The following is a 12,597-nucleotide window of genomic DNA, read 5'->3' as shown; positions in this document are numbered from 1 at the left end:
CTCCCAAACATCCATTTTCTCCAGGGAAACTGATTTCTGTAGTCCGGAGATAAACTGTAAATCCAGGGGATCTCCAGGTCCCACCTGAAGTCTGGCAACCTAGGGCTATAGATTATATTCATGCAAACATCCACATCCATGTTTATAAAATGCAGCTGAAAAATTCAATTTCTTTATTGTTCAAGCAATAAGATATTTTTGATTCAGAACTTTTTTGGGGGGGTGGGAGGGGTGGGAATACCAAACAAAATGCTATGTGCCTGACATACTCCTTTTCTCTCTTGAAAGGTAGAAAATTCTCTCTCCATGCTCACCCCAAACATTAATCTAATGATTTATAATTCATTCCTCTTTCCTCTCCATAGTACTACATACTAAATCAGTTTCTGAATTAACATACCGTACATATATAATCCAAATTACATTATATCCCTCCATTAGAATTATGTTCTTTTGTGTTACTTTCATTTTTCTTTCTCCCCCTTCTTTGAGTTGACATTTTAACCGTCTCCTTCACAGGTCTCATCAGCTAATGACCCCACCTAATTCATTTTTTGAATTCTATTTTGTGCTATCTCTTCACCGTTTCATTGAATGCACTTTTGTTGTAATGGTCAAGTACATGTAAATAATCCAAAAAAGGTTCTGGAAATCATCATTTTGTTGCCAAATCATAACTCTTTCTTGAAGAAAAATTGGGAGTATCTGCCTATTTCAAATAATACAAAAATTTCTATATTATTTGAAAGCAAATTAGTGTTCTCAGATATATTTGAATAATATCTTTTGGTAAAGCAGCCCTATGAAAATGCCTACAACTTAACTACAAATAATTTCAAATTTTAATAACTGAAAATATTGTTTCCAATAAATTTTAAAAAATCAGCAAATTCACCAAAATCTTTTTTACATGTATTTGCCTGGCTAATAATATAGTTCATCTTTTAAGACGAAGCTAAGTAGTATCTCTTTTTCTCTTGGGTTTGGTTAGGTTTCAATAGCAGGATCTGCTATAGCAACTCTACAAAAGGAGTTGTCAGCAACTTCTGTGCCAAAGATCACCAAGCCTGTGAGGCCTCCTCTTTCAAAGTCACCCGAACCCCGAGTGATGGTGGAGAAAGTTGTCTCCCCACAGTTTCCTTTCGGAGAGACGCTCGACACCTATCAGAGGCGTTACGGTGTTGAGATGAAAAGAGACATAGGTGTGAGCGTGACAGGTGGTCTGTTGCAGGAAGAACACATTGAATTGATGCAGGAAGGTGAACCAGAGGTTTGTCATTAAGAACATTCCAATCATGGCCACTACGTCTTGCGTCTGGAGTAACCTGAGTGTTTACATCTTCCCTTCATTTACAAGCCTCTTTTCCCCTTTAAAATATGTCTCCCTACTGACCTTTGTGTAGCACACATCATATGTTTTTGTTTTGCTCGCCTCTAAGACCCTAACATCACTTTGTCATAGCAAACAGCAAAGAACTCTCAACAAGGAACCGCTGTCCATTCTTGCATGCTACCTACCGTTCACTTACTCAGATGTGTGTGGCATGGACTAACTCTGCTTTAAATATCCCTAGGTGATTGAAATTGAAGCTGCAAGGGTTCCAGAGCCAGCAGAAGTTCCCGCTACACCCCCATCCATAGTCTCAGTACGTAACAATCAGTATTGTACTTGCTTTTTCCCTGTTGCAATCTGGAGAGCTTTTGAAATTATGCTTTATGATGCCGCTCTGGTGCCATCTAGCGTCTGTAATCTGTAGAATGACAGAAATCTTTCTCAGTTTTATGCCGAGGGAGTCATTCCAGAGCTGCACATGCAGAGCTGCAATGCATATATACATATATAAGGGTACCCCTATCTAATTCATTGTTAGGAAAAGCTCCATGTGTATGTGTAAAGTGCTGTCACCTTGCAGTTGACTTATGGCAACCCTATAGAGTTTTCAAGGCAAGAGGTGAACAGAGGAGGTTTGTCTGCCTGCCTCTGTGTAGTAACCGTGGACTTCCTTGGTGGTCTCCCATCCAAGTGCTAACCAGGGATGACCCTGCTTAGATTCTGAGTTCTGACAAGATCAGGCAGCCTGAGCCAACCAGGTCAGGGCAAAAAACCCATAGCATAAAGGAATACATTTGTGGATAAATTCTATTCACTGAAGTGCATGGAAGGAATTGACTGCTGAATTCTGTATATATTCATTAGCGATTAAATGGTGGATTAGATGTCATAGATGGAGTCAACCTTGGGGCAGGGGGGCTGTCATGTTAGACGAAATTAGACTAAATTCATAGGGATTATTTTCTCTGCAACATTTTCCCAGTTATTCCAACTGAACTGGATCCTTAGAATCCAGTATATTTTCAAAGCTATGGGTCAACACAAATTCAATAAATAGGACTGTAGATAGTTGTGAGCAGGGGTTGTTTTGTAGAAAAATAGGTGGTGGCGCTCATTAGCATAACTCATTAGCATATGCTGCCCCCCCCCCGCCAAAAGCAACCTGATGCAAGAAATGAGAACCCCGGGCAAACATGGCCTGCTTGGGCTGGCTGGAGATCGAGCCAGCCCAAGTAGGCCTCACCTGGAGCTCTCCTGGGCTGCCCCCCCCCCAGTCAAAAAGCCAGCAAGCCACCTGATGCCCAAAATCGCATAAGAAGTGGAGAAAGGGCGGTGTGAGCTTCTCCAGGGGTTAATGAGGGCTGCAGGGGGCATGGCAAAGTCCCTGGTGGCTGCCTGCTCTCCTAATCCAGGGATTATTATGCAGCTGCACCTACTATTCAATGGACAAGGTAGGTGGGGCAGAAGAGGGGGAACCCTCAGAAGGGTTCAGGAGCTGCGCTTCTGTGACATCCTGCTGAATCTGAGGCCTGATTGTGAGAATCCATCTTTATCACATTGTGCTTTGTGCTAATAAGAATTGTGGTGCCAAAAGGCACTCAAAATGTGAATTGAATCAGGATATATACACTCAAACCCACCACCCAGATATGTTTAACAATATAACAGGATAAGCCAGTGATAACATGCCACAGGCAGAAAGAACAGAAAACCAAATAAACCAGCTCCATAAATCTATATGACCAACATATAAAGGTTGATTTAGATGGAGTCAAAAAGTAAATATGGAATACTGTTTTAAAAGACAACCTAACTAACCTGGTATAACAGAAAATCCATTTCATGATGCCAGTTAGAAGATCATCGGGGACTGCAAGGAAGATTTACTGGCAAGATCCTTAATATAAAAGATTAGATGAACATATGGTATCAGGATCAACATTTCCTGCCAAGCTAACAAAATGCTGCCTCTGCAATGACCTATCCAGGGTAGAGTTGAGGCCTGACAAACCAAATGCATATTTGGGAGCCAGTCCAGATGAAAGGATCAGATACCTGACCATTTATGGCTAGTATACAAGCCAAGCTTAACGGAGGAAGGCCACTTTTGGCCTTGAGAAATGTGTCACCTATGATTCCCTTATGGTTGTATTTGTCATTGGCAGCAAATATATATCCTCAGTATGAGTTATGCTCGCTGCTGGTTGACCAGACTCTGAGAGCAATTCCCCAGCAGTTTAGATAATACTGAAGTGTGCATTGATTTTTATTTAGCTTTCATGCAGTGGGCACAGTGGAAGCAAGAACTTTGTAGACATAGTAAACATCTAAACTATTAGGGTTGCCAACCTCCAAATCTCTTGGAATTGCAACTGGTCTCCAGACAACAGATATCAGGTCCCTTGGAGAAAATGGCAGCTTCAGAGGGCAGACTCCATTGCATTATGCCCCACTGAAGTCCCACCCCCATATCTCCAGTCCTTTCCTAACCCTGTTGGCAACCCAAAGAAGGATGTTTTCATATGATTTTAAAATGATCTGTTGTGAACAAAGGGATTGCATAAATATTCTAAATATGTGCATATGTTTTTTTTCTTGTAGGGCTTGAAAAATGTGACTGTTATAGAGGGGGAATCTGTTACCCTGGAGTGCCGTATCTCTGCCTATCCAGTGCCGACTGTGACATGGTACAGAGAAGATTACCGCATTGAGAGTTCCATAGATTTCCAGATCACCTTTGAGGCAGGAGTAGCTCGTCTTATGATTCGAGAAGCTTTCGCGGAAGACAGCGGAAGATTCACTTGCACAGCTACCAATGTTGCTGGAAGTGTCAGCACTTCCTGCCATCTTGTCGTACAAGGCGAGTATTATAGTAATGGTGAGACCCATTTATACAGTAACACTCTGCAAACTAAATTTAAAAGATCACTAGACACTTTAGGTAGGTGGCCGATAAAGGTGGGACTGGGTTTGCCTGTTGGTGCCAACCAGAAAGGGCAGTCCTGTTACCAAGACCCTGAACTCAGAAGCCATCAGAACAACCATCTGGTCCATCTAGTTCAGCATCCTGTCTCACACAGTGGCCAACCATTTCCTCTGGAGAGTCATCAATAGGGCATAGAAGCTGAGGCCTTCCTCTGATGTTGCCTCCTAGGTCTGGGATTCAGTGGCTTAGTTCTTGTAATGTGGAGGTTCCCCTCAGTTATCGTGGCTAGTTCCTCTGGAGAGTCACGAATAGGGCATAGAAGCTGAGGCCTTCCCCTTATGTTGCCTCCTAGGTCTGGGATTCAGTGGCTTAGTTCTCATAATGTGGAGGTTCCTCTCAGTCATCATGGCTAGTAGCCACTGATAGACCTATCCTCCATGAATCTATCTAGTCTCCTTTTAAAGCTGTTTATTCCGGTGGCCATCACGACATTAGGGTTGCCAAGTCCAATTCAAGAAATATCTGGGGACTTTGGGGGCGGAGCCAGGAGACTTTGGGGGTGGAGCCAGGAGACATTGGGGTGGAGCCAGGAACAAGGGTGTGACAAGCATAATTGAACTCCAAGGGAGTTCTGGCCATCACATTTAAAGGGACAGCACACCTTTTTAAATGCCTTTCTTCCATAGGAAATAATGGATAGGGGCACCATCTTTTGGGGCTCATAGAATTGGACCCCCTGGTCCAATCATTTTGAAACTTGGGGGGGTATTTTGGAGAGAGGCACTAGACGCTATACTAAAAATTTGGTGCCTCTACCTCAAAACATAGCCCCCCCAAAGCCCCCAATATCCATGGATCAATTCCCCATTATTCCCTATGGGAATCGTTCTCCATAGGGAATAATAGAATGCCCAGTAGACATTTCCCCCCCCCACACACACACGCTTTCTAAAGTGGGGGGAGGGCCTCCAAACCAGGGAATCCCCTGCCCCCTCCCTCTCTCTCTCACACAAATATTTACTGGGTCTTGTTCCTGCAGAAGTTTACTTGATCTGAAAACGAAAGCAAAACAAAGGGAGGGACTGTTCTCCGAAGCCCTTCCTGTTTCCTGCTTCCTGCTCAGTCTTAAAGGCACATATTTTAAAAACGGACCTGCAGGAGCTCTAAAATTACATGGTGACTGTGGGGGGCGGGGCTTCCCCTGCCAGCCAGCTGGCTGGGGGTAGGGAGAAGCCTGTAAAAACGGGGGATCTCCCACTGGAACCTGGGGGTTGGGAAGCCTACACGACATCCTCTGGCAGCAGATTCCACATTTTAATCACTCTCTAACATGCCAGTCCAGGGTAGATGTGGAGCCCATTCAAAAGATACATTTTAAAAAAAAATTATTGTGCTTTTATGTTATTATGTTTTTTATTAAATTGTTTTAAGTATTGTTTTTAATTGTTGAATGTTTTAATATTCACTGTCTTGGAGACAGTGAGTGGTTGGAAGGGTGACAGGAATATTTTGAATAAATAAATAATGGTCGCCCAAAATTACCTGTTGGTGAAAACATACAATGAATCTGTCTTAAGTGAAAGATGGAATGTTCTAATGGGCCAGTGAACACTGACCCTGGCTCCTTTGTCCTATTAACAAAGGAAGTATTGAACTACCCAGTTTTTTTGTTGCCCTCAATGTATTTGTGTTATATTTGTGTTCCCCTCCCCCATGTCAGAAAGTATCTTGACCTCTGTATTATATATTTTTTGAAAAATAGTTTCAGAGGAGTTTGAGAGCAAAGAAGCAGTTTCTGCAAAAGTGATCTCAGAAGACAAACGGTAATAATTTTATTAAAACTGTTTGAGGCATGATTGCTTTCTTCCATTTTTTTGTCCTGTAATGAATTGCTATAATTTACCCTTTGCTTTTTTGTGGGGATTGCTCTTCTAGCTATGTGGAGTCAAGAGATGTAGTAATGACTGAGATCACAACTGCTGCAGAAGAAGTTTCTGGAGAACCTGCCGCTCCATTCTTCATAAGAAAACCAATTGTACAGAAATTAGTTGAAGGCGGAAGTGTCATTTTTGAATGCCAAGTTGGGGGCAATCCAAAGCCACATGTTTACTGGAAGAAAGCCGGAGTACCTCTAACTACTGGCTACAGGTACAGTAGGCATTTCACAGCAGTAAAATGAGTCCCCAGCTTGCTGGGGAGAAAGTGTAGATGACTGGGGAAGGCAATGGCAAACCGCCCTGTAAAAAGTCTGCCATAAAAACGTTGTGAAAGCAACGTCACCCCAGAGTTGGAAACAACTGGTGCTTGCACAGGGGACCTTTCCTTTTTCTTTTTTTAAAATGTCAGCATGCCATGAGAGCAAACACAAAAGATTTCCATCACCCTTCCTTTCTGATCAAAACAAGCAGGACAAAACTGAATTGAATAAATTAGAAATAATTAAATAAAATTTGTGATAAACAATAAACTTGTTTCACTTCAAATGTCCATAATAAGATCACTAGAGAATAAAATTCATTCATGAAATAATATCTGTGAATTTGGCATCTGGGAGCCAGGACGAATATATGGGGGGTGAATACATGGTGTGCAGACTGTACAAAATATAAATTGAGGGATAATATATTTGATTTTTTTTTTTTTTTTGCTGTCAAGTCACAGCTGACTTATGGCAACCCCTCATGGGGGTTTTAAGGCAAGAGGTGTTCAGAGGTGGTTTACAATCGCCTTCCTCTGTGTAGCACACTGATATTCCTTGATGCAAATACTTCTGTCCAAATGCTAATCAGGGTTGACTCTGCTTAACCTCCAAGATCTGACGATAGTGGGCTAGCCTGGGCTAGCCAGATCACATTATTTTTTTTAAAATGCATTATGTAGAAGCCAAAAGCAGAGACTAGGATAGAAGCCTCTTCTTAACAGGCTAGAATCCCATAAGCAGAGAGCTGTTGATCTGAGGGAACATGCAAACACAGTTTGTGTCCTGAAGAGGTTTTGTTCTGGGAGATGTGTTACATTTCCAGAGGTATTGAATGAATTCTCAACATTGATGTTAAATTTGAAAAGTCTCGACTGTTAATGGTCGGATAATGTGATGCTGCCCAGAACAATTCGGCTGAAGGGTTGGAGGCCAAAACAGAGCCAGCTGAGATTGAATCCATTAAATGCAGAGGTTCTGTGGCTGGGCGGGGATTCTTGGTTGGGGTACCAACTTCTGGCACTTAATGGTGTGCCTAACACCACTACCTACTATCAAGAGCCAAGTGTTTCTGGATGCCTCCTTATCAATGAAGGCCCAGATCACACATATTGCCAAACTGATGTTTCTTCAGTGGTGCCATGTTAGGCAACTGGCTCTCCTCTTGTCTCACCCTGACCTAGCCATAGTAATCCACACAATGATCACCTTCAGGTTAGACTACTGTCATTCGCTCTATGCTGGGCTACCCTTGAGACTGATGTGGAAGTTGCAACTGGCCAAGAATGCAGCAGCTCAGGTTCTTACTGGAACCCCACCGACAGCACATATCCAACCTGTGCTTCCCCAGCTGCACTGGCTCCAGGTTAAATACTAGATTAGGTTCAAGATTGTGGTGTTAACCTTCAAGGCCCCTAAACGGCCTGGAACCAATGCACCTTTGGGACTGCTTTTCCTGGCATAACCCTCAAAGAACGTTATGCTCAGCTGAGAAAAATCTACTAGCCTGAAAAACATCCAGCTGTCCTCAACCAGAGCTAGAGCTTTTGGGGGGCTGGCTCCAACCTGGTGGAACTCTCTGCCAAATGCAGAGGTAGAATTCTAGCAGGAGCACATTTGCATATTAGGCCACACACCCATGATGTAGCCAATCCTCCAAGAGCTTACAAAAAAGAGCCTTGTAAGCTCTTGGAGGATTGGCTACGTCAGGTGTGTGGCCTAATATGCAAAGGAGCTCCTGCTAGAATTCCACCCCTGGCCAAATGTCATCTGTGCCCTGTAGGATGTAATGGAGTTCCTCAAAGCTTCCAAGGCAGAGATGTTCCACTAGGCTTACAGTTGAGGGCAGCAATGGTTTTTAACCAGTCTGGCTCCTTCTTTCCTTTGCCACTGAGATGAGGATTTAATCATTCTAGGTACAATTGGAATTAATTCTGAACTGTTTTAACATTTTATTGTTTTATTGTCCATTGTATTTAAATTGGATTTGAATGTATTTTATGAGATGTTGTACACTGCCCCGAGCATCAATACTTTGGGGGAGGGCAATCAAGTATTCAAAATTATATATATTGTATTATTTTATATTGTATAAATGTACAATATTATATAAATATACAATATAATATTATTTTGTATTGTATTATACACTGTCCTGAGTCCCAATACTTTGGGGGAGGGCAGTCTAGAAATCAAAATTATGGTTGAGGGCAGCAATTGAGTGTGTGTATAGTTATTCAGTTTTATGAGCCTTCTTTTTATATCTTTAAAGATATAAAGTGATGCACAAAAAAGAAACTGGGGAATGCAGACTTGAAATTTCTATGACTTTTGCCGACGATGCTGGAGAATACACTATTGTTGTTCGTAACAAACATGGGGAAGTTTCTGCATCAGCTTCCTTGCTAGAAGAAGGTATGTGAATAAGAAAATAGGGACCATTGATTTTTTAAAACAATTCACTGAAGAGTGATAATAGAGTTTTTTTAAGGAGAACACACATTTGCCAAGCTTAGAGCAGTTTACAAAAAAACTCCAAGTGTGTTATGTGTTTTCCTTTCAGCTGAATATGAGGTCTACCTAAAATCTCAACAAGAAACAATATATCAAACTCAAGTGACCGCCTATGTAGAAGAACCAAAAGTGGCTGCAGTAGCCCCACCCACTTTGTATGCTGACTATGAAAAAGAATATGAAAGAGAGCAAGCTCTCATTAGGAAGAAAATGGCAAAAGATACTGTGTTGGTCAGGACTTTTGCAGAAGAACAGGTAAGTCTGCTAGAATCAGTCATGTTTAACTTCCAAAAAAATTGCACTTCCATTTTGTTTTGTTCTTTCTCAGCTTCTCCAGGAGGGTTTTTTTTTGTAGCAGGAATTCCTTTGAATATTAGGCCACACCCCCTGATGTAGCCAGTCCTCCAAGAGCTTACAGTACACCCTGTACTAAGAGCCCTGTAAGCTCTTGGAGGATTGGCTACATCAGGAGTGCGTGGCCTAATATCCAAAGGAGTTCATCAGGGGTTTGTGGCCTAATATGCAGAGGAGTTCCTGCTACAAAAAGCCCCCTGTTTTCCAGTATTGGAGAACAGCTGTCACTAAACAGACTGAACCTTTCTTTCCCTTTTTTGTGGGGTAGGAATTTCACATTTCCTCCTTCGAGGAAAGACTGATCAAAGAAATTGAATACAGAATAATTAAGATCACCTTAGAAGAACTCCTTGAAGAAGATGGAGAAGAGATGGTGGTTGATGTCTCTGAAGCTGAAACCACTGAAGCAGGATTTGAAATGCGATTAAAGAATTATAGAATCCTTGAGGGGAGTGGCGTTACTTTCCACTGTAAGATGACTGGGTATCCTTTGCCTAAGGTATGTATCACTTTCAATAGACTAAACACTACAGCGTCTATATTTGCCCTCAGGTTGTTCAAATTGCCTTCCAATTTACCCAAAAGCCATTTCTTCATCTTTGTGATTGTAATAGGCAACATCAGTTTACAAAAGTCATACATCAGATGTTTTGCCATCCTTTGTACATTTCAAAATAGCAGGGCTTTTTTTCTGGGGGGACGCTGCGGAACAGAGTTCCAGAACGTCTTTGTGGGAACAAAATTGTCAAAAAATGTTTAAAAGTTCATGAGGGGCACCTATGTGTTTCTCAGTGGGAGGGCTTCTAGTGTCCTGGCCCCACTGATGAACCTTCTTATGGCGCTTAATTTTTTTTTTTTTTGCCACTGTGTGACACAGAGTGTTGGACTGGATGGGCCATTGGCCTGATCCAACATGGCTTCTCTTATGTTCTTATGTCCTTCATTTCCCTCTTTAGCGTTCTGACACTTCTTTTTCCAGAAAAAAAAGCCCTGCATAACAATCAGAGAAATTGCTGTTATTTTTAATGTGCTCTACTAATGACAGAACGAATCAACAGAAAGAAAAGAACAAATAGACATAAATGGCCCTTACTATCAATCACACTATGTTATTTTAGGGCTTTATTTTGGTATACCTTTTCATTTTTGACAAAAGCTAGAAAGTAGCCCAGAATGAGTCCAGAACCATCATTTCCACACATTTTTACAAGTTTCCCAATAAAAATGCTTATTTCAAGTTAAATCGTTCAGCATTTGAAACAGCATCAGTGGAGTACATGTAGGGGGAAATTTCAAGTCTTTTGGAACCAAGGAACATATGATTTCTGCCCCATTTCATAGTTCTGCATTGTTTTTGTACAGATTGCTTGGTACAAAGATGGCAAGCGCATCAGGCATGGAGACCACTTTCACATGGAGGTGCTACAAGATGGCAGAGCCAGTTTGCGCTTACCTGTTGTCTTGCCTGAAGATGAAGGCATTTACACAGTCTTTGCTAGTAACATAAAAGGAAATGCCATATGCTCTGCAAAACTGTACATTGAACCAGTTGGACCAACAGGGTCTCCAGGTTATATCCCGTCACCTGAAATGATTAGAAGATATCGGTAAGAACCACATCAGTCCTTTAATTAGTTAGTAATGGGATTTCATGATAGCATCTTCTTTGTGACCCTGCGCAAGTAGTATTTTGTGAAAATAAATTGTTCAGCATATACAAATATCTCACTGTTGGCCACTCCATGTTGATTAAGTGAGAGGTATGATACAGTGCCAGTTCCAGGTTTGGGGTTGGGCAAGGCAGAGAGTGTCCAAGGCCTCTTCTTCTCCTCTGACTACCTCCAGGACCCCAGCTTATGCCTTCTTTCCAGCCCACCCCTACCCCCTTGTGCCTATTCGTCTTTCCCCCTGTTCCTGAGCCTTCCCACTGGCCTTTCCCCAGTGGTGCTATGCAGGGGTTGTTTTGTAGAAAAATAGATGGTGGAACACATTAGCATAACTCATTAGTATATGCCACCACCCCTCAGCCAAAAGCAACCTGATGCAAGAAAGGAGAGCCCCAGGCGAGTGAGGCCTGCTATGGCTGGCTAGAGAGACAGCCAGCCCAAGCAGGCCTCACTCTCCTTGGGGTATCCTGGGCTGCCCTCCCCCCCCAGTAAAAGACCAGCAAGCCACCCACCACCCAAAATCACATAAGAAGTGGAGAAAGGGTGCTGCAGGAGTTAATGAGGACTGCTGGTGGTGTGGCAAAGCTCCTGATGGCTGGCTGGCTGCCCGCTCTCCTAATCCAGGGATAGTTATGCAACTGCACCTACTATTCAATGGACAAGTTAAGTGGGGAGGAAGAGAGGGAACCATCAGAAAGGTTCAGGAGCTGTGCTCCTGTGAACTCCTACTGAATCTGAGGCCTGGTGCTATGTCTGCAGATGGGAACACCACCACTGTGACCACCATGAGTGCTGCCATTCCTCTGTGTGAGTAGGGAGCTCAGTGACAGTGGGCCTCCCAGAAAACCTGGGTTCCAGCAGCTGCCCAACCTCAGGTTATGCTGGCCCCAGCCCTGTGCATAATATACCTTCCCTTTTGAAGCAATGCAATTGTAGCTACTATTAAAGTAAATGGAAATGCATTGTTCATTGCTACATTTCAGGCGTTGTGGTTATTATGTGATTACATTGGACAATATGTTATCTTTCCCAGGTCTCTGTCTCCCCGGTCCCCAAGCCGTTCTCCTGCACGTAGTTCGCCTTCACGGTCACCTGCTCGCAGGCTAGATGAGACAGATGAAGCACAGCTGGAGAGATTGTACAAGCCTGTGTTTGTCTTGAAGCCGACATCATTCAAATGCGCGGAAGGACAGACGGCAAGATTTGACCTCAAAGTAGTGGGCAGACCCATGCCAGAAACGTACTGGTTTCATAACGGTATGGCAACTTAGTGCTTTTCAACATCGACCTCTGTAAAAGCCCGAGTTCCATGTGAAAGAAAATAATGCTCAGGGGGAAAATAATATCAATATTTATTTCCACAGGTCAACAAGTCCTTAATGATTACACCCATAAAATAGTGATCAAGGAAGATGGCACACAGTCATTGATTGTTAGCCCAGCTTTGCCTGCTGACTCGGGGGAATGGGTTGTGATTGCCCAGAACAGGGCAGGAAAAACATCCATCTCAATGACACTCACTGTGGAAGGTATTTATTCTGGCTGTTATGGAAAAATGGCTTTGATTACAATGCTCCCACTCACTGTCTTCCTCTGATAACCCATT

The 12,597-nt window shown here is 42.7% G+C and overlaps 1 protein-coding gene across 1 annotated transcript in view; it reads left to right on the top strand.

Annotated features, from left to right (window-relative positions):
• Positions 1–12,597, top strand: part of TTN (titin) — a 356,828-nt gene that overhangs the window by 34,310 nt on the left and 309,921 nt on the right. Inside the window, exons 15-25 of the mRNA XM_060257371.1 lie at positions 992–1,270; positions 1,575–1,646; positions 3,935–4,193; positions 6,022–6,082; positions 6,195–6,407; positions 8,729–8,871; positions 9,020–9,225; positions 9,593–9,823; positions 10,687–10,931; positions 12,025–12,248; positions 12,356–12,520. Coding sequence (XP_060113354.1) covers positions 992–1,270; positions 1,575–1,646; positions 3,935–4,193; positions 6,022–6,082; positions 6,195–6,407; positions 8,729–8,871; positions 9,020–9,225; positions 9,593–9,823; positions 10,687–10,931; positions 12,025–12,248; positions 12,356–12,520 — 2,098 coding nt within the window. The remainder of the gene's footprint in view (positions 1–991; positions 1,271–1,574; positions 1,647–3,934; positions 4,194–6,021; positions 6,083–6,194; positions 6,408–8,728; positions 8,872–9,019; positions 9,226–9,592; positions 9,824–10,686; positions 10,932–12,024; positions 12,249–12,355; positions 12,521–12,597) is intronic.

Source organism: Heteronotia binoei, chromosome 16 (genome assembly GCF_032191835.1).
Source record: "Heteronotia binoei isolate CCM8104 ecotype False Entrance Well chromosome 16, APGP_CSIRO_Hbin_v1, whole genome shotgun sequence".
Taxonomy (NCBI): Eukaryota; Metazoa; Chordata; class Lepidosauria; order Squamata; family Gekkonidae; genus Heteronotia; species Heteronotia binoei.
The sequence above is the reverse complement of the archived record's forward strand: the minus strand, read 5'-3'. Positions and strand labels throughout refer to the sequence as shown.